The sequence below is a fragment of the Anolis carolinensis genome, chromosome 2, assembly GCF_035594765.1.
Source record: "Anolis carolinensis isolate JA03-04 chromosome 2, rAnoCar3.1.pri, whole genome shotgun sequence".
In the NCBI taxonomy this organism is placed as follows: domain Eukaryota; kingdom Metazoa; phylum Chordata; class Lepidosauria; order Squamata; family Dactyloidae; genus Anolis; species Anolis carolinensis.
Window position 1 is genome coordinate 97722766 of NC_085842.1, and position 20277 is coordinate 97743042.

Here is a 20277-nt window from a genome sequence, read left to right on the forward strand (position 1 = left end):
AATACCTTCGGATAACCTTCAGATATATGGGAAAGTGTTTTAATTCAACCAACCTTTGCTATTCAGGAGAGAAATCCCCTTCCTGTTTTGGAGTGGTTGCTTTCTATGGGGCTCTTAAACCAGCTTCAGAAGTGGAGGGAACCTGGATCTTCATCTTCCCGTGCTTAAACCGCGGGCTTGCAAAAGTGGAGGGAGGATCTCCCTTGCAAACTACTTTGTGCGGGGCTTGCAGAAGGGAGAAAACCTGATAATTTCTGGGCTTTGCATCTGCAGGATCTCCCTTGCAAAACCCCTCCTGCCTTTGCCAGAAACGTTTAAGTGAGGAAAGGGGGGAAAGGAGGGGGGGAATCAATTCCAGTGTGCTGGCAAAACTCCAAACTAGAACTCTCCACCCAATGGGCAGGGAAAGCAAACTATCACCCTGCTAAAGATTTTCCACAATTCCCCCTATTATTTTAAATTTTAAATTATCCTGATATTATTATTATTATTATTGGCACCCCACTTTTCTCTCTAGATTTGAGATGGAAAGGAACTCACATTTATATATATACTAGCTTGGGAACCCGGCGATGCCCAGGTTATTTGAAAAAGGAATTAACCTTTGAATGTTAGGTATTCTCAGTTTGGAGTAGGTGAACTACAATTCCCAGAATCGTGGGTCAATCCTCCGCAAACCCTGCCAGTATTCAAAGTTGGCCATTTTGGGTCATACCAAGTGTGGTCCAGATCTGTCGTTGGCTGGTCATCGCCTGGCTGCAGTGCTCTCTGGATGGGGGTGAACTGCTACAACTCCCAGATTCCAGGGGCAATTGTCCCGAAAAAACATCTGTCAGTATCCACAGCAAGCTATGTTGAGTCTGTGTGCCATGTTTGGTCCAGATCCATCGTTGGCTGGGTTCAGTGCTCCTTGGATGCATGTGAACTACAACTCCCAAAATCAAGGCCCATTCCCACAAACCCCTGCAGCATGTTCAGTTGGTCATGAGGCTTCTCTGTGCAAAGTTTGGTCCCGGTCCATTGTTGGTGGAGGCCACTGTTTTTCTGGATGGAGGTGAACTATAACTCCCTTTCCCCCAAACTTGTCCAATATGTTATTTTGGTTATGGGGGCTTTGTGTGCCAAGTTTGGTCCTGGTCCATCATCGGAGGGGTTCGGGGTGCTCATTCATTGCAGGTGAACTATAAATCCCAGTACCTACCACTCCCAAATGTCCAGACCAATTCCCCTCAAAACCCACCAATATTCAAATCTGGGCATATCAGGTATGTATGGCAAGTTTGGTCCAGAGCCATCATCGTTTGGGTTCATAGCATTCTGGGTGTAGGTGAACTACAACTCCTCTAAATTCCCCAGTAGGAATCACAGTGCTGTGACCTGATGCAGGGTGAACTATAACTTCCACCATGTGGAGTCAATCCCCCAAACTCCTTCAGTAAGTTTATTTGCTGCTCAGTTCTGCTGTGTTTGTTTTGGAGACAGATTTGAAAGGGAAGGGCAGAAGGCGGGGTCATGCAAATTTCACACCAATGGAGAACCCTGCCTGTGGTGGAGGAAAATGCAAAATCTAGGATGAAATGGTCCCCAAACGAAAGCATTGGGTGGTGGGCTGTAGTGTTTGGGAAGGATATTGGCAGGGTTTGGGCCACATGTTCATGGAGCTCGCTGTGACCACAATGTCAGTGGAAAAGAGTGACTTGGTGGCTCCTCAGCACTGGGAACTGTAGCCTGTTTGTGGAGGCTGGAGGCTGTGTGTGTGAGCAGACATCTGTGCAACATACACACATATGGGTTTTCACTATTATTATGGATATATAGGTACCATTCTGGGAAGGGAAAAGGTTGCATTTTAAATCTGTTTTAGTAGTATTCCTGTGTATGTGACAGGTGTAAGCCCCATCCACTCCTGAGCAAAGAAACCCACTCCTAGATCATCTTATCCCAGATTATATGGCAGTGGGGACATATATTCTCCTCCTCATTTGCGAGAGGAATCAGGCTGGATCTACACTGGTCTATATCCCAGGATCTTATCCCAGATTTTATGGCAGTGGGAACATATCTTCTTCTTCTTCTTCTTCTTCTTCTTCTTCTTCTTCTCCCTCCTCTTCCTCTTCTGCAAGATCAGGCTGGATCTACACTACACTATATCCAAGGATCTGATTCCAGATTATCTGATTTAAACTGGATTATATGAGTCCCCACTGCCATATAATCTGGGATAAGAAGAAAAGTGACGGATCTTGGCACACAGCTGTGAATCTAGGGGAGTTTTGGGAGGGTTGACCCAAGACTTTTGGGAATTGTAGTTCACCTATACATTTTCTCATGGGAGCATTCATAATAAACAAAAGACTGAGGTTTTAAGCCTCATAGGAAGAAACAGCGGCCCCTTGTTGTGACAGCATGGTGTAGTGTAGTGCAGGAGTTCACAGTCCCTCAGACTGTTGGGGGGCGAGACTGTGGTGAAATTAGCATTGTAGTGTGCCTTCAAGTCGTTTCAGACTTAGGTCAACCCTAATTCGAAAGTTTAGGACAGGGGCCAGGTAAATGGCATTGGACAGCCGCATCCGGCCCACGGGCCAGGCCGTAGTTTGAGGACTCCTGGTCTAATGTTTATGACAGGGGCTGGGCCGGACCATAGTTTGGGGACTCCTGGTCTAAAGTTTAGGACAGGGGCCAGGTAAATGGCATTGGAGGGCCTCATCTGGCCCATAGGCCGGGCCATAGTTTGGGGACTCCTGGTCTAAGGTTTAGGACGGGCCAGGTAAATAGCATTGGAGGGCCACATCTGGCCAACGGGCCGTAGTTTGTGGACTCCTGGTCTAACGTTTAGGACAAGGGCCGGGCCGTGCTGTAGTTTGGGGACTCCTGGTCTAAAGTTTAGGACAGGGGCCAGGTAAATGGCATTAGAGGGCCGCATCTGGCCCATAGGCCGGGCCATAGTTTTGGGACTCCTGGTCTAAAGTTTAGGACAGGGGCCAGGTAAATGGCATTGGAGGGCCACATCTGGCCCACGGGCCGGGCCGTAGTTTGGGGACTCCTGGTCTAAGGTTTAGGACAGGTGCCAGGTAAATGGCATTGGAGGGCCACATCTGGCCAATGAGCCGTAGTTTGTGGACTCCTGGTCTAAAGTTTAGGACAGGGGCCGGGCCGGGCCGTGCCAGGCCGGGCCGTAGTTTGGGGACTCCTGGTCTAAGGTTTAGGACAGGTGCCAGGTAAATGGCATTGGAGGGCCACATCTGGTCAACAGGCCTTAGTTTGGGGACTCCTGGTGTAGTGGTTTGAAAGTTGTCCTACGATTGTGGCTTCATTCCCCACTCAGCCATGGAAACCCACTGGGTGATCTTGGGTAAGTCACACACTCTCAGTCCCAGAAAACCCAAACACTTTCAAACCAGGAACAGATTTCCTTATTCAGAGGCTGATGGCCATCTGCCAGGAGTGATTTGATGGTGTGCTATGATTTCTGTTCCTGGTTGATAAATGTCATTTCCTAATTGGTTCTGTCATAAAAACAGCAAGAGACATCGTCCTATAAAAATAGAATATTATGATTTGTTGAATCTCTCTCTACCAATTTAACAAAGTTTCAGCCACAAAAACAAAATTTCTGAAGTAGAACAATGACTTTCAAAGTAAAGACAACCCAATGAAACAGGAAATAAGACTTTCAAACCAGGAACAGATTTCTGCAATTATTAAAAAATTGTTTATTATAAAAGCTATGAAAATTCTCCAAAAATCAGAGGATAAGAAAAATGTTCTGAAGTTTGGTGAGCTAACAGTGCCCAATGTATTCTACCACTGTAGTGAATTTCATTAGGATACCTCAAAAATGAGGGGGAGAGAGGCCTCTCAATTTTCCACAGTGACGATAATGTTTTCCTTTATGCGCATGCGCACACACCATTAACGAAGTACATACGAAGTTTCAGAAAGTTTTGAATTTTCTTGCTTCAAAATTCGGAAATGACTTTAGAAACGAAGTGCCAGTGCGCCCTACTTTTGAAGCGGGTATTGAACCATTTTTTTCATGGATCGCACATCCCTAGCGCAGGACACTGGCCCCTTGAATACAAGGATGCTGGCTGAGAATGGTGTCATTTGGGATCCAACACAACTTCAGGGTGTCAATTTGGGAAGGCTACCCTAGGATAACTGGTTAGAAGAACCTGTTTTGCATACTGTTATTGGCCTCTAAATGGGGTCAAAACGAGGCAATAAAAGTGAACATCATTTTACACATCATCGTTTTTCTTTTGTATATTTCCTTTATGAGTCAGCAACAAGGGAGATGGACAAAGACTGGGATTTTTATTTCATCTTTTGTCTCTCTGGACACAGTTCATTGGGGCGGATGATGGAAGTGAGGATGTAATGAGTCAGCAAGCAAGCCCTGGGTGAAATGTGGCATTTCCCCTCTTTTCACCTTCAAAGATTACTGTTTGATGGGCTGCATGTGTAATGACATAAAGCCTGATCTTGACTGATTCACTGTCAGGCAAGGCAAGTAGGTCTGACCTGTTTGGAGCTTTTGGCTCAGGATAGTGGCATGTGTGTCCCAGGCAACTTAGTAATTAACAAGTCATAACAGTCCAGGTCAGGTTAGCACAATCATGAGGGTTTGGCAATGTGCGCGTAAGTAAAAGGGTGTGACTCCAAATGGCTCTGTGCAGGTGTGCCGACAACCAGGGACAACTTCACAGGTATAAAGACAATGTGTGGTAGCTGCAGAGCTTCTGACCAGAAGTACCTGTCTGTCGCAGTACTTAGGGATGAAAATCACTGTTGCCGCTCCAGAGGTAAATATTGGAGTTGGAATATGAAAGCTTTGTAAGAGAAGTAGGGAAAGGAATATCATATGTGAAATGGAAAGTGGGCATTGGTTTGTTCCCAGGTTGTTGAACTAAGTTCCATTAAGTAGAAATTGAAGGGAGGGAAAGAGGGAGAATGTTAGGATGTTAACCTCACATGCTAGAAAGAGAAAGGTGCATGTCAAGCTTTATTTGTTCATTTATTGTTATATGGTATTTTTTAAAAACTAAGTGCTTCCCTCAGAGGTGGGTAAAGAGGGGAATTACTCCTGTTTTCTACGATAATGCATCTGGGCTTAACTTCTAAAATAATTCAGGTTTAAATTACCACTTTGTTCAGGAAAGCAGTTTCCTCAATAAAAAAGCTGCATAGTGGCAAAGAAAAGACGCCCTGCACACAGAAGCAGTTTGGTTTATTTCCTCTGTATAGTTTGTATTTGACATTGATACTGAAAATAGATTCTGGAACCAAATCATTGGGGGCCTAGTCATGCAAGACACCCAGTTGATTTCCAAAATCCTGAAAAGCAGCAGAGACAGTAATTACACGTTACCCAACTTAAATTATTCCCAAAATGTGTACTATGTCCTGTATGTTGTATGTTGAAGGATCACAGAAAAATGTTCAGCTGTCAAAAAGTGACAGTTAGATGTCTAGGCCAAACTTCTTGATTAGGAATCCAGAATGTGCCAACAGTGTTCCTGGATATTGTAGTTGTTATTGTGTGCTTTCAAGTTGTTTTTTGTTATGACCAACCTATGCTTTCTGGGGCTGAGTGTGTGATGCAGCCAAGGCCATCCAGTGGGTTTCCATGGCCCAGCATGAAATTGAACCCTGGCCTCCAGAGTTTAATACTCAAAGCATTGGAGATCTCTTAGAACATTTTAAAATGAAACCGTTTGTTTGGAGTTTTCCTTATTATTATCACAAATTATTGTGTTTTGACACACACAAATGTGTGTGTGCGTTCTAAGATTTGATTTTACTGTAAAGAAGTATACAAATATTAATAAACGCGTAAACAGAATTGACAGGGAAGCAGGAAAGAAAAGTATGAAAGAAACATTGGTTTGGTAATTGATCTTTTAGAACTATAGAACGTTATGTGTAAAGATGGGTACTAAATAAGCACAGAGCACCTGTATGCCTTCCGGGCCTGAAACCATCGAATGTGTTTGTTTCCTGCTTCCATCATCCCTAACCATTTTTATAGTGGCTGTGGGGGGTGATGGATCAAAATTCAACACCTCAAGAGAGTGCTGAATTGGGAAAAATTGCTCAGAAGCAATTAAGATATGTATCCTCTGGGAAAAGTAAAATAATCGTTGACCTTGGTTTTGAATTATTAATATAAGTTCAATGTGATGCATCTTTAAATAGCTTCCTGGGCAGAACTGGATCTTTAGGCTATTTAAAAGAGAACAGTTAGTATTTTGTACAGTTCTGGTCACCTCATCTCAAAATCAGGGCACCACAGACATGGAAGAGCTACTAAAAAGTATAAACACTTGAGCAGTAGGATTGGAGTATACTTGCTGTGAGGAAGGGGCAAAATATTTGCAGCTCTATATACCAGAGAGGGAAAAAACCTAAGACAAGTGAGAGAGTGAAATACCAGTATAAGTGTATGCCTAATATGAAACATATGAGTTGCTTTTAAAAAGGAACCAAAACATGATAGGCATGAAGGCAGTCAATCTCTTCTGTTCAACCTCCCCCCCCCCCCATTTTTTTCAAGTTTGAAAACCTTCTTCCCCCACATATATATAGATAGAGGGGGCGGGGGGGGGGGGGGAGAGAACAGAAGACCATAGCTTGGCTCAATTTGAATCACATTATTGGTATTATTAGCATTATTAGCATTATTTAAAGCAAGGCAGAAATAAAATATCTCAAGACAAACCTAATTTTGACTTTTTCTGCTGATAGGCAAGGCTGTCTGATGTTTTTTCTTCTCCCTACTTGAAAGTGTCTTATGGATTGGTGTCTTCAGCAGGGTATAGAGCCAGTTCCCAATGAAGACGCCAACCTTATGCTCCACCTTCAGCGCTTGGAGAACACGCTTAGCCTCTTTGCCGAAGAGTCCGATAAAACACAGCTCTTTGCCCATCTGGGGCGCATGGCTCTAGAGTTTAACCGCCTGGCTTCCAAAGTGCACAAGAATGAACAGCGGACTTCCATTCTTCAGGTCCGAAGCCTTCTGGTAGATGTGCCTTGTTCGTTTACCTCCTAGTTTTCTGAGACTCTTTTTCTTTGCCTCGTCTGTTTTCTTTCCCTCCAAATCCAGCTGAGCGGCCCGACAAGTATGAAATGGAAAATGGGTACAGTGTTTTCTGTGGGAAATACTTAGTATAGCCATTGTACCAACTTGAACATGTTTAGCCTTATCTGATTTGGAAGCTAAACAGGCCTGGTTAGTAACTCAATGGGAGACCACTAGAAATCTCACAGAAAAGAACTGTACCTAAAAACCTCCTTTTTAGGATTTGGCAGTACTGCTCTAGATGAACCAATGCTTTGACTCAGCATGTATTTATACCTTTGAGACCTATTGTGACTTAAGTACACTAAGATCTGAAACAGGTTTAACTGTTCTCAATGGATTTGTAGTGGACAGAGCAACTAAACCTTGTTTCGTGGAATCATAGAATAGCAGAGTTGGAAGAGATCACATGGGCCATCTAATCCAACTCCCTGCCATTCTGGAAAGCCACTCATGACTTGAAAGGGATGGGAATATCTCTCAGCACTCAGATTTTTGAGATCTCAGTTTTTCCATCTCAGATATAAAGATCAGTTATATTAAAAAAAAAAAGACAAACCAAATAAAATTCTTGCCCCATTTGAAACAGCAAATTCAGTTGGTACATTTATTCTCAGCATGCAGAGACCCCTGTATTATCTTTCAGCCCTGTTGAAGATTAAAGATGTGGAGTTTGTCAAAATAAATAATCCTAATTTATTAAGAACTAAATTGAATACAATAGGATAAGATAGTTAAGCACACAACACCCTGGGTCTAGATGGAATAATCTGTCTGATTTTGTTTCTCACATTTAGAGATTTTAAATTCTCTAGTTCATTCCATCTGGGATATGAGAAAGATATTGAAAACAATTTGAAACAAAATTCTCACTCTTCTCTGCTGTTGAAAACAGTCCTGCACTAGTACTGGCTTCACAAGAGCTGTTGTCAATGCAAACAAACACTATTGGTATCTGTGTACCTGAAACCTTACTTTACATATTATTCAAGTATCCCTCATTTCTAACAAAGGCGTGACACATACCACAGTGATGTAGATTTCTAAAGCATCAGAAATATATATATATATATATATATATATATATATATATATATATATATATATATATATATATATTTCCCCCTAAGGACATATACTAATCACTAAAAGCTCTGAGAAAGGAGGAAGACTTTTTCCCTGAGCTAGTCATTGTGTAATTGATCCACCATGGGCCCTTCCAAACAGGATCTGATCCCATATTTTCTGTTTACCCCAGATTATCTGGCAGTGCAGACTCATATAATCCAGTTTAAAGCAGAAAACCTGGGATCAGATCCTAGAATATAGTGCCTGCCTGGAAGAGCCCTAAGAGAATCCATGACAAGGCAGAGACAAATGTCTTCTCTGAGAGGGATGCCCATTCCCTCCAAATTTTGAATTGCAGCTTCCAGCCTTTCTCCCCATAGATTGTGCTTCTTAAAAGCAGTTCAATAACATCTGGAGGAATGCAGAATCCCCACCCCTTTATTAGAGAAAACCAGCTGGGATAACGGCTGCTATCAAACAAGGCACTCAACTCAGGAACTGGGTGAGCAAGTCAGGTTATCCCAGCCTCACCTTTCTGACAAAATTGTGGTGAGCATTAATAGTATTTTGAGTTCCCTGGAGGATAGATGGGGCAGGGTTGTTTAGTGAAAGCAGTTGGTGATCTTTTGCCAGAAACATCATGGTCCAATGGACCTTGGCAAATATGACTGAACATTTACTATTATTGGTGTTTCTTTTTTTAAAAAAAAAAAACACAGGCGTTGTGTGAACAGTTACGGAATGAGAATGAGGAACTGAGAACCAAGTTGGAAAAGGAACTGGAGCAAAGGAACCAGATCTCTGAGAAACTGAGGTGAGTACACATCAGGTGTAAAAGGAGTCCGTAGATAAGTGGGTGTGCTGGGCAGTAGGTTAAATTGCCTTTTCATGGTTTTACAGTGTATATCTGTTACACAACTAGTAAAAGTTACTATTTGGAATACAACGCTTGTGGTTATTTTGCACAATGTTTTCATAGTCATTGGCCACAACAGTTCAGACATTTTGTGAGTTGTCACCTATAAAGATAACTTTTTCTAATTAATGCTAGAAGTGTGCTACCTGGTGGAAGGTCCTCCTGCCCCACAATGATGGCTATAATATCCTTGTAGCTTTACCTCCACCCTGAACTGCCACCAGTCATTTGAAGGATCTGGAAAAAAGGTCATCTGTTAACGATTTAAGAAAATTCTGGCAATCCATTTTGCCTGCTAAGGAACAGAAGGGGTGGAGCTATTCCCCGGAAAAATAGCAAAAATAGTGGGAATCCCCAAATAAGGATTAAGGGAATTGGATGTCCCCAGATGAAGCCCAAAGCAGGGGCAGAGTTCCTTCTATAAAAGAGCATAAAAGTTGCCCTTGCTAGATAGAACTCCTTGAAGACAGTTGCAGAGAAATTACAATTTGACCTCTGAATAGCCTGATAAGGTGTCTCAACATGCTGAGCTTCATAAAAGGATGTAGTAATACTGATGGTGGTTAGCTTTAGGAGCCTCATTACTCAATGAGTCATACTTTCAAGCACAAAGATCTCACTGAGAGTAATGAGAAGTGATCTCTGGCTTTTTAAAAATAGAGCTGGAGGGATGTGCCTAGATACTCTCCCTGCCAAAATAAATAAATTACTTATTTGTCTATACCTACATATGCTGTAGCTAGGAAATACAGTGTTAGAGATTCCCACTAGAAAAGTAGTTTCAAGATTTTTTTCATAGTTGTGTATAGAACTGCTAAAACAGCAAGAAATGTCTGCCTTTGGAGCATGTGGCTTGGTTCTCATGAAGACTTTTGGCCTTTGGCTTTCAAGTTTGGCTTTCCAGAATGAGTATTGGGGGCACTGCTTTTGCAACTGGAAGCAGCTCCTTCCTGAAGGGTCACACCCAGATGGTGGATCTGGGAGATACCTGCTTGGACCCCAGGCCTTCGACCTATGGGATCCCGCAAGGTTCCATTCTATCTTCCATGCTTTTTAACATCAACATGAAACTGCTGGGTGAGGTCATCCAGAGTTTTGGAGTTGGGTGCCATCTCTACGCAGATGACGCTCAACTCTACTACTCCTTTCCACCTAACTCCAAGAAAGCCCCCTTTATCCTGGACCAGTGCCTGGCCGCCATGGTGGACAAGATGAGGGCTAACAAACTGAAACTTAATCCAGACAAGACGGAGGTCCTCCTGGTCAATCACACGGCTGATTGGGGCATTGGGTGGCAACCTGTACTTGATGGGGTTACACTCCCCCTGAAGTCACAAGTTGTAGTTTGGGGGTCCCCCTGGACTCAGCGCTGACACTTGTAGCCAAGAGGGCCTTTGCACAGTTGAAGTATGTGCACCAACTGCGACATGACCTTGAGAATTCTGGCTTGGCCACAGTGGTCCATGCCTTAGTTATCTCCAGATTGGATTACTGCGATGCACTCTACATGGAGCTGCCTTTGAAGTTGGCCCAGAAACTCTATTTAGTACAAGAGGCAGCAGCCAGGTTGTTAATGGGAGAGAATTATAGGGAGCAGACCCCCCCCCCCATTAAAACAGCTCCACTGGCTGTCAATATGTTTCCGGTCCTAATTCAAGGTGCTGGTTATCCCTTATAAAGCCCTAAATAGTTTGGGTCCAGCCTATCTTTGCGATTACATTTTCTACTATGAACCTGCATGAACTTTAAGATCTGCTGGGAAGGCCCTTCTTTTGCTCCCGCCGCTGTCCCAAACACAGCGGGGGGATGAGGGAGAGGGCCTTCTTGGTGGTAATCCCCCCCCCAAGCTCTGGAACCCCCTCCTAAGAGAAATTAAAACAGCCCCTATCTTGGCCACATTCCAGAAAGACCTGAAAACCTGGTTCTTTCACTGTGTTTTTGACTAATTTGGCACAATTTGACAAAAGTCTTTTTACCTCCACCTATACCCAGCCACTGCACTTTATTACTGGCCCATCTTATTAGTGACCTTGCAATATATTGCACAAGTATAATGTATTGTCTTTCCTCCAATTTTTGAACACGTCTATTGGTTATTGGTTATTGCTAAGTTTATGCTTTTATGATTTTATATGTTTTATGTATTAATTCATTGTAATGTCATGTATCTTATGTTGTTGCATTTTATTGTTGTATTACTGGACTTGGTCCCCATGTAAGTCACCCAGAGTCCCTTTGAGGAGATGGGGTGGGATATAAGAATAAAGTTGTTGTTGTTGTTGTTGTTGTTTATAAAGTCCACAAATAATGGTATTCCATTTACGTTAAGGGCATTGATAACCTCTGCAGGAATTGTCAAGCTTCTCAAGCTAGGTCACATTCTAGTATTTTTCTTTATACCAGTCAAAACCTCACCAAGTTGCACTTGCATTCATTTCTGTTGGCTCATAATCAGAAATAGGAATTGCCATATTTCACAGCTTGGTGTCTGCCATGTTGGAGTACTGTTAAATTCTGATTAAAACAAGAACTGAAATTTAAGTTTCAGCCAACCTTAGAAACTGGCTAATTTGCTTTCTTGGCTGATCAAAAATGGTAACTACTGATTTATAATGTGAATTAAAGTAAATTGTTTATCCATTTAGTATCAGAATAAGACAGGATTCTCCTGAGATGATCATGCATTCTATGAACAAGTGGCATATAAAGAACAAGACCCCAGATCTCAAGGAAGACTTTCGGCTGCAAACAGAGAAAAGAACATTTATTTCCATATTTTACTGACATCACAGTGTGCCTTGAAAGCTAGCATAATTAATTGTTGTGCTTGCCAATTGGACTAAAAAGAATATCAACACAATGTGTAGATTGTATTTTGGATTTAATGTGACTCTTACTATTGTGACATGCCCCCCTCTAGAGGCCTTTAGTGCAAATTGCATGGTCTTTGAGCAGCTGCTGGTGCGGCCTTAGGACTCAAACACAGGTTGCAAACATAGGCAAAAAAATATCTACTTAGCTTCATAGAGGATAATTTCTCCTGGGATTTTGAAATGGATCATATTATGGCTGCTATGCCTCTGCTGTTGTCCTTCTGCATCGTATTATAAACCAGAAGGATACATTCTTCTCCATAAGGCTCTGTTTGATCTGTTTTTATTTTCCAATGTAGATGTGAGAATCTGGAGCTTAGGAAGATGGTGATGATGGGCAACAAAGAAGGAATGAAAGCAGAAAGCACTGAGTTTGCAGGACAACAACAGGTAGGGAAATTTCCTGCTAGATTAGATTGTCCTGAGCCAAGATTCCTGCCCTTCAGGTTTTGCAGAATGAATGTCTGAGAGCAGAGCTCAGTAACTCACTGACCCTTTTTACTTCTTTACTTCATGCACATTTTCAGAATGCCTCAAACAGGACAACAATGTACACCGCTGTTATTTTTGTTCCTTAACCATTGGGATTTTTCTCTCTCCTCGGCTATGTGTGATGCAGATTGTTTGGAAGCGCAGTCGTCTCCAACCAAACAAGCCCTAGATGGACTGGGCTGTATTTCCCATCACTTCAGGATGTAGCCTGGATTGGTGGGTAATGTATGCCAGTCCATCTACAGAATATCATATTGGGGAAGGCTCGTGATGAGTTTTAGATGCTAGGTTAGGCCTGGAATTGGTATGAGAGGGATGACTGAGTAGAAAATTGGCTGCCGGAGAGAAGCATCTTCTTCATTTTAAAGGACCCTTTTCTGTATTTGCTTTTCAGAAGGGGGCAGCAGAGGAGAAAGTGACAGTGAAAAGCATGTTGGGGACAAGTGAGAAGAAAGTAAAGATACTTGAGCACCAGCGAAATGAGGTAAGGTAGACATTTTGGCTATTGTATGACAGCCTACATTAGGAACAGAAGTTCCTTAATTTTTCCATAAGGGAGACGAGCTTTACTTCTCCAAATCTTTTGTACTCCGCTTCCCATCAGCACTAACCAACCCTAAGTAATGGCAAGGGATTGCATGAATCCTTAAATTTGGCTGGACTGCAGGTTCTCTTGTTTTATTGAATCAGACATCTCCATGTATCCCAATTGGCAACTAACAATAGCTTTGCAGTATCTCAAGCCTTTGCAGTTATGGAATCAGAGTCATCTGGGTTTGAAGTAGGTGTAGTTTAACCAAGCTGCATTTTCTCTCCCTGCTGAAGGCCAAAACAGACTAACTCCTGCTGATGTTCATTTTATTAAAGTAGTCAAAGCTTATGGAATTTGAAGTCCCAAACATCTGAATCAGTCAGTGCTGTCAAAATTTTGCTTTAGAGGACTGCATCAGTGAGTCTCACAGGCTAACTCTGTGAATTCTTTCTAGCTATTGGAAGTGAATAAGCAGTGGGACCAGCATTTCAGATCGATGAAGCAACAGTATGAGCAGAAGGTAATGGATTTCTAGTATGTTGACAAAGACAGATTTATAGATAGCATTTATTCCACCTCATCAAACATGAGAAGATTGTTTCATAGTTATTGTTAGAAGGAAAGAATGTCAATGGTCATATTGTTAGAGGAAAATTCCACAAGTTTTTATCCCACTTGAGTTTTTTTCTGTTACCTCACACAAAAAGCATTTTTATTCAGAATAGAAACAGTTTCATTACGGAAAATCATTGTGGTTATGATAATGAATTTACCTGTAGGCCCCGGTGGCAAAGTGCGTTTAAAGCACTGAGCTGGAGACCCAGACCCAGCTCAGGTTCAAACCCTGGGAGTGGCGTGAGCGGCCGCTGTTAGCTCCAGCTGCTGCCAACCTAGCAGTTCAAAAACATGCAAATGTGAATAGATCAATAGGTACCGCTCTGGCGGGAAGGTAACGGCGCTCCATGCAGTCATGCTGGCCACATGACCTTGGAGGTGTCTACGGACAATGCCGGCTTTTCGGCTTAGAAATGGAGATGAGCACCAACCCCCAGAGTCAGACATGACTGGACTTAACGTCAGGGGAAACCTTTACCTTTTTATCTTTAATATGCACACAACACACTAAACTATACATGTCTAAGCTAGATAGATCTAGAGCCGTCATCTCAACCTGTGGGTCCCCAGGTGTCTTGGCCTTCAACTCCCAGAAATCCTAACCGCTGGTAAAACAGCTGGGATTTCTGGGAGTTGTAGGCCAAAACACTTGGGGACCCACAGGTTGAGAACCACTGCTCTAGAGTAACTTGCTAACTAAGTTCCAAGCTATTAAGAGTTTAAAAGAGTTTATCTGAAAAATTATATTCACTCAAACAACCCTGCCCATAAAATAAGATCTGTCTTGGGGGCGGGTTAAAGTGCCTACAGTTAAAGTCATTGTGGTTGGGAAATGCTATATGCAAGGTACCTTCCTGGTGCTGGCCTTGAGTTTTTTCCAGTAGACCATGGTGGGAATCCTATGGCATACAATAGGTAATCAGAGATTGCCTGGGTTTGAAACAGGTGAAGCCTCGTGACTTCTCTGCCAAAATGTAATAAACAAAAAATAAAGGAGCTGTGATTTTGCCTTAAAACCAGATATAGATAGCACCTTCTTTTGCCTGTAGAAAACCCAAAGTGGTTAGGTTTACAAAACTGAACATCAGCTGTTGGCCACTTCCGAATTTTATTTCTGTGGATTTCAGAGTTGTTGATATTGATATTAAGACCCTGACGCTAAAAGTTGGCCCTTAGAACACTGCAGCTTGCTATATGTGATGTAGGCACACTTCTTGCACCTTCTTACTGTAGCATTTAAGTGGAGTTTGAAAAAGCTTCCTTGCCATTCTGCCTTTGATTCATACTCTTAGCTTATGTAAGCAGAGAAGCTTCACCAAGCAGTTCTGTGCAGCTGTTCAGGTGGCATCACCGTTAGTGGTACTTTGTCATTCATTTCTTTTGGTACTTTCCCATATGGAAATATAGCTGTTTTAAAATCCTTGAATTATTTTCTCCTCCAAGTAGATAAAGATAAAGGAACCATGGGATACATTTACAAAATAATCACAGGAAAACTATACAATATAAAAAATACCTTGACAGAAATCTGGAAGGAGGAACTAAGTTGTAATGAGAGAGAAATAGACAATTGGATAAATTCAATTAATAAAATAAAACATTTAAAGATAAAGGAAATGCAATGCAAAATCCAGACAAAATGGTATAGAACACCTGTGCAACTAGCCCATATAACCAGAACCTTCCCAAAACAATGTTGGCACAACTGCGGGAAAACCGGAACATACACCCACATGTGGTGGGATTGTGAAAAAATACAAAAGTTCCACAAAATAATTAAGAAAGAAATGGAGGAGCTATTAGGAATAAAAATAGATTGGAACAAGAGACAATTTTTCCTCCAGAAAATTGAAGGTGAAAGGGGAACTAAAAAATGGGAACGATTAATAAATTACATGTTAGATGCAATTAAAGCTTCAGTCGCCTTAGGCTGGAAGGACCAAAAGAAATGGGACATTAAAAAATGGTATAAATATTTAGCAGACTATCTCCTCCAAGACTGCATTAACAAAAGGAAACGTTACTATAAAAAAGGCCAAATCAGAAAGACATGGGAGGCAAAGTGGAAAGACTTAATTTACAGAATAAAGGGGAAAGACAAATATAAGGAATTAAACAGGATTATCCTCATGATTGAACAATTGTAATAAATATAGGAAATTTGTAAACTGTTCCTGGGGAGGGGAGGGAGGGAGAAAAAGGAGGAAGAATGTAATCCTGTGTTACCAATGGAAATTGTTCTGAACGTTTGTATAATTTTACGTAGCACTATTTACAATTAAAAAAAAGTTTTAAAAAATTATTTTCTCCTCCTGGCAGATAACAGATCTACGGCAAAAGCTTGCAGACTCCCAGAAGGCTGGGGGTGAAATGGAGGCTGAGCGGGAGCAGAAGCAGAGGGATTTTGACCGCAAGCTTCTCCTAGCAAAATCCAAGATTGAAGAAGAGGAGGTGAGTCTCTCCAATAAGCAGAATTAAACTTCAACCAGGGAGCACATCAGCATCTTCTCCTTTTTAATGTAGTTGGCTGTGTCTAATTATGGGAACTGTAGTCTGACACATCTGAAGGACACTGGGTTGGGGAAAATTAGTGGAAATCAAGTTTAAGACTAAATTAGTCTGACAGGAAGTTAATTTTGCGTGACTGAGGGCCACAGGAAGACAGCTGAACTCAACTCCCTGAATGCACATGTAACACTGTGTTGACTTTAATGTGCTGTCCACCCCTTAGGCAGAAAAGGAGAGACTTAGTGCAGAGGCAAAGGACCTGAAACAGAGAGTGAAGTTGCTTCAGGATCAACTGACTTCAATCACCAAACAAAAAGAGTATCAGGAGAAGGAGATTCTCCGGCTAAATAAAGTGAGTAATCTTTGGAAAATGTGTACTTTCCAGATGCAGCTTCTTTGTAATGTCACATTATCTCCCCATGTGTTATGGGCTTTCCTAATAGAATGGGCATTGTTGCAGATGTGTGTATCTGTGCATCACGTTGTTCTTATTGCTGTTTATCTGAAACAAGATTGCTTTGATGCTTCCCTCTGCCCCTGTCTCCAGGCCTTAGAAGAAGCCCTGGCCTTCCAGGCTTCTGCTCCCCCTCAGTCTGCATTCAACAGCTCCGCTGACCCTTCTGTAAATATCCGGCAGCAGGAAGTGATGACTCAGAATGATCTCCTGAAGCAGCAGGTATGAAACATTTTATAAAACCAGAACCACGCTCAGTTTGGGACCACTTGTAAGCCAGAATTAATCACATTGGCAAAAACAACAATAGCCTATCTTTATTTTAATAATCCTTTTTGATTTTGCTCACTCTCAGCCGTATACTCTGCTCCCTTTTTATTTTGAATCCATGAAAAATTAATGCTCAAATAATAGGCTCCTACCCATCCGGTTTACTGTGGATTGTGAAATGTTTTGCTTTAAAGTTGCAAAAGATAAAAATGAATACAAGATTATATTTTATTCTGTCTCACAGCAACCCTAGAGGTTGGTTTTCTATGTCAACATTCTACAAATGGCAATTGAAGCTGCGATCACAACTTATTTACGACTGGACAATACCTTTGTGGCTCTGGTGATATTTGTATTCAGGTCTTCCAGCTTAAAATTCCTCATATCCTCTGCGGGACTATTTCTGAGTTTTCAAAATTGTTCCATGAATGTTCTCTTATTTAAGGAAGGATCTTCCTTCTGTGTACCCCATAAATGACAACTTTAGTATGTTAGTAACCTCATGAAAAGTTTCAGCAGTTATTATTTCTTGGTTTTTTTATGGTTTTGAGACATTTTGACTGCATTTATTGATTTCTCAGATAAAAAAATATTTGAGGAATAATCCAGACTTCAACATGCTTGACGTCAACCCGTTGAAATTAACTGCTGTTGTCATTGCCTCTTAACTGAACTGTTGTAATTTGGAAATATGATGAGATGAGATGACTGATTAGAAAAGATTATAATGCTTGGTAAAGTGGATATCAATAGGAAGAAAAAGTGATCGCACCACAAGTAGATTGACTCTCTCAAGGAATCCTCTTACGAGATCTGAGCAGGGCTCTTGGAAATCTCATTTGTTAGTTTGACAAATGTTGAAGTCAGTTTGATGGCAAATGGCAACTGCATTGACTTTGAGTAGGAAAAAGGGTTCTGTTCCCAACTTTGTTTTATTTGCCACTGGAGGTAGCAAAGGAAAAAAGGGGAAAGCAATTGTGACTCCTTATGATGCTTTCTCTGGTCATGACAGTAGTCAGCAACACTAGACTTATCTTCTGTCTGGATCTGCCATGGGATGTTCATTCTAGTGCACGCCCTTCTCACCAAGCCTCTTTACCTATCTTTTGTTAGAAGGAGAAACCATCCCATGGAAAGTCGTTTCAAGAATTCCTCAAGTATGGTGTGTTTGTCAGTGTATTTGTATGTATACGTATAGCTGGGGCAGAAAAGTTGCACATTCTTGGTTTGTTCTAAGCATGGCAAGGTCTGGATACACCCATTCAGGTTGTTTTGAATGTTTATATGTTTTACCATGTACAGTATTTTGATTTGTTGGAAACCTTCCTAAGATGATTTAGACTGATAATTGAGTTCACCTTTACCTATAAAAAGTTTAAATCAATTTAATTCAGACCATTGGTTGCTTTTCTTCATGTCAGAATTTTTTTTGTCATGGGCAAATAATCCAAATAAAAGAGTTCTATGACTGGATTAATTTTGGGGGACACCTAGTTTGTCACTGTAAACTCAGACTAATCAGAAAATTCTGGGTTGGGTTGCTGTGAGTTTTTCGAGCTATATGGTCATGTTCCAGTAGCATTGTCTCCTGATATTTCGCCTGCATCTGTGACTGGCATCTTCATAGGTTCTGTTGGCAGTGAAGCAAGTGGAGTGTGTATATATCTATGGAACATCCAGGGTGGGAGAAAGCACCCTTGTCTGTTTGAAGCAAATGTGAATGTTGCAGTTAGCAAACTTGAATAGCATTGAGTAGCCATGAAGCTGCAAAATCAATCAGCGAGGGTATTTGCACAGAAGTAGCATTCCCTGTATTGCCTGGTGGCATCCTCTGTTTGGGATGTGTTAACTGGCCCTTAATTACTTGTTGTCTGGAATTCTCCTGTTTCCGAGTGTGGGTTTTTGTTTTTACTGTCTTGATTCTGGTGTTTTTTTAAATACTGGTAACCAGATTTTGTTCATTTTCATGGTTTCCTCCTTTCTGTTGAAATTGTTCACGTACTTGTGGATTTCAATGTCTTCTTTGTGTAGTCTGACATGATGGTTGTCAGAGTGATCAAGAATTTCTGTGTTCTCAAATAATACTCTGTGTCCAGGTTGGTTCATCAAGTGCTCTGCTATAGCTGACTTCTCTGATTGAATTAGTCTGCAGTGCCTTTCATGTTCTTTGATTCATGTCTGGGCACTTCGTTTGGTGGTTCTTGTGTAGACTTGCCCACAACTGCATGGTATACTGTAGACTCCTGCAGTGGTGTATGCTGGTTTAGCCATGATCTCATGATGGGAATGACTTGATTAGATTCGCATGCCTCTCAGAACAGTGATGTGGGTTTTGATGTTGAACTTACACTAACACATGGTGTCCTTTCCTCATATATCAGCATCAAATCATGACATACTTCAGGGCTTGCTATGTTCTTCTTTTACCAGGTGAAGATCTTTGAGGAGGACTTCCAGCGGGAGCGGAGCGATAGGGAGAGGATGAATGAGGAGAAGGAGGAGCTGAAACGGCAGGTGGAGAAGCTTCAAAAGCAATTAATGCTTACCAACAATCAGGTAGTAGGCAAAGAAAACTTTGCACATGTTGAAGGTGACAGTGCATTCTGCTTAGACCCTGTCAGAGGAGTCCCCAAATTAGGTTCCTTGTCAAACTCCTTCCAGTTAACAGAGCCATACCTTTCTGAGCCACCATGCCTCTTCCTTCCTTTTCTCTTTGCCACCCATAATTTTGTCGTCCTTTCAAGGACTCCCATACTTCCTCTCTTTCTTTTCCTTTCCTAATATGCCAGTCTGCTTCACATTCCTTTCCTCTAGGTCTAACCTGAAGGACAATAACACTATGTAATAACATTTGTTCCTGGTTCGAAAGTGTTATTCCTGTTTAATTGTGTGGTACTTACTTTGAAAGTAGTTGCTATACTCTAGAAACTTCATTTTTGTGGCTGCCACAAACTATGTTAAATTGATTGAGACTCAATAAGACTTTCATGGAAAAACTGTAGCAAGAGGTGCTGCAGGATGTCTCACAAAAACAAAGTTTTTGTAGTTTAATGAATTTTTCCGGTGTTTTTATGATAGAACCAATTAGGAAATGACATTTCTAATCCAGGAACAAAAATTGTGTTACATGGTGTAATCATAACCATAGCCACAATCACTGGGGAGTTCCTTGCTTTAATAATGCACTGCTCCTGCTGCCCAGAGGGTAGCTTGAGAAAGAGACAAATCACACATGCAAAGCAAAGAGATGTTTTCAGGAGCCTTCAGAAGTTTTTTCAAGTTGATTAGAAAGTAGACCCTGCTCACACTTCATGGGTCACCTTGTGCCTTGCTGCATTGTGCTGTTCTATTAGATGAAGGTATTGGAAGGGTGTCCATAACACATTTCAGAGCATGCAGTTCATGTTCTCGGGCATGAAAAAGATATTTTACTAAGCAATTCCTTTGGGGGATTCAAAGAGAAGGGGA

The 20277-nt window shown here is 41.6% G+C and overlaps 1 protein-coding gene across 5 annotated transcripts in view; it reads left to right on the top strand.

Annotated features, from left to right (window-relative positions):
* tnip1 (TNFAIP3 interacting protein 1) overlaps window positions 1-20277 on the top strand; it is a 73410-nt gene that overhangs the window by 45589 nt on the left and 7544 nt on the right. For 2 of the 5 annotated variants that reach the window (XM_016991490.2, XM_016991491.2), the window contains 9 exons: window positions 6812-7021; window positions 8869-8963; window positions 12238-12328; window positions 12825-12914; window positions 13417-13482; window positions 15897-16028; window positions 16309-16437; window positions 16633-16761; window positions 19240-19365. In XM_016991490.2, the coding sequence (XP_016846979.1) occupies window positions 6812-7021; window positions 8869-8963; window positions 12238-12328; window positions 12825-12914; window positions 13417-13482; window positions 15897-16028; window positions 16309-16437; window positions 16633-16761; window positions 19240-19365 (1068 nt within the window). The remainder of the gene's footprint in view (window positions 1-6811; window positions 7022-8868; window positions 8964-12237; window positions 12329-12824; window positions 12915-13416; window positions 13483-15896; window positions 16029-16308; window positions 16438-16632; window positions 16762-19239; window positions 19366-20277) is intronic. The other 3 variants (XM_008104810.3, XM_016991493.2, XM_003217444.4) reach the window with 3 other exon arrangements.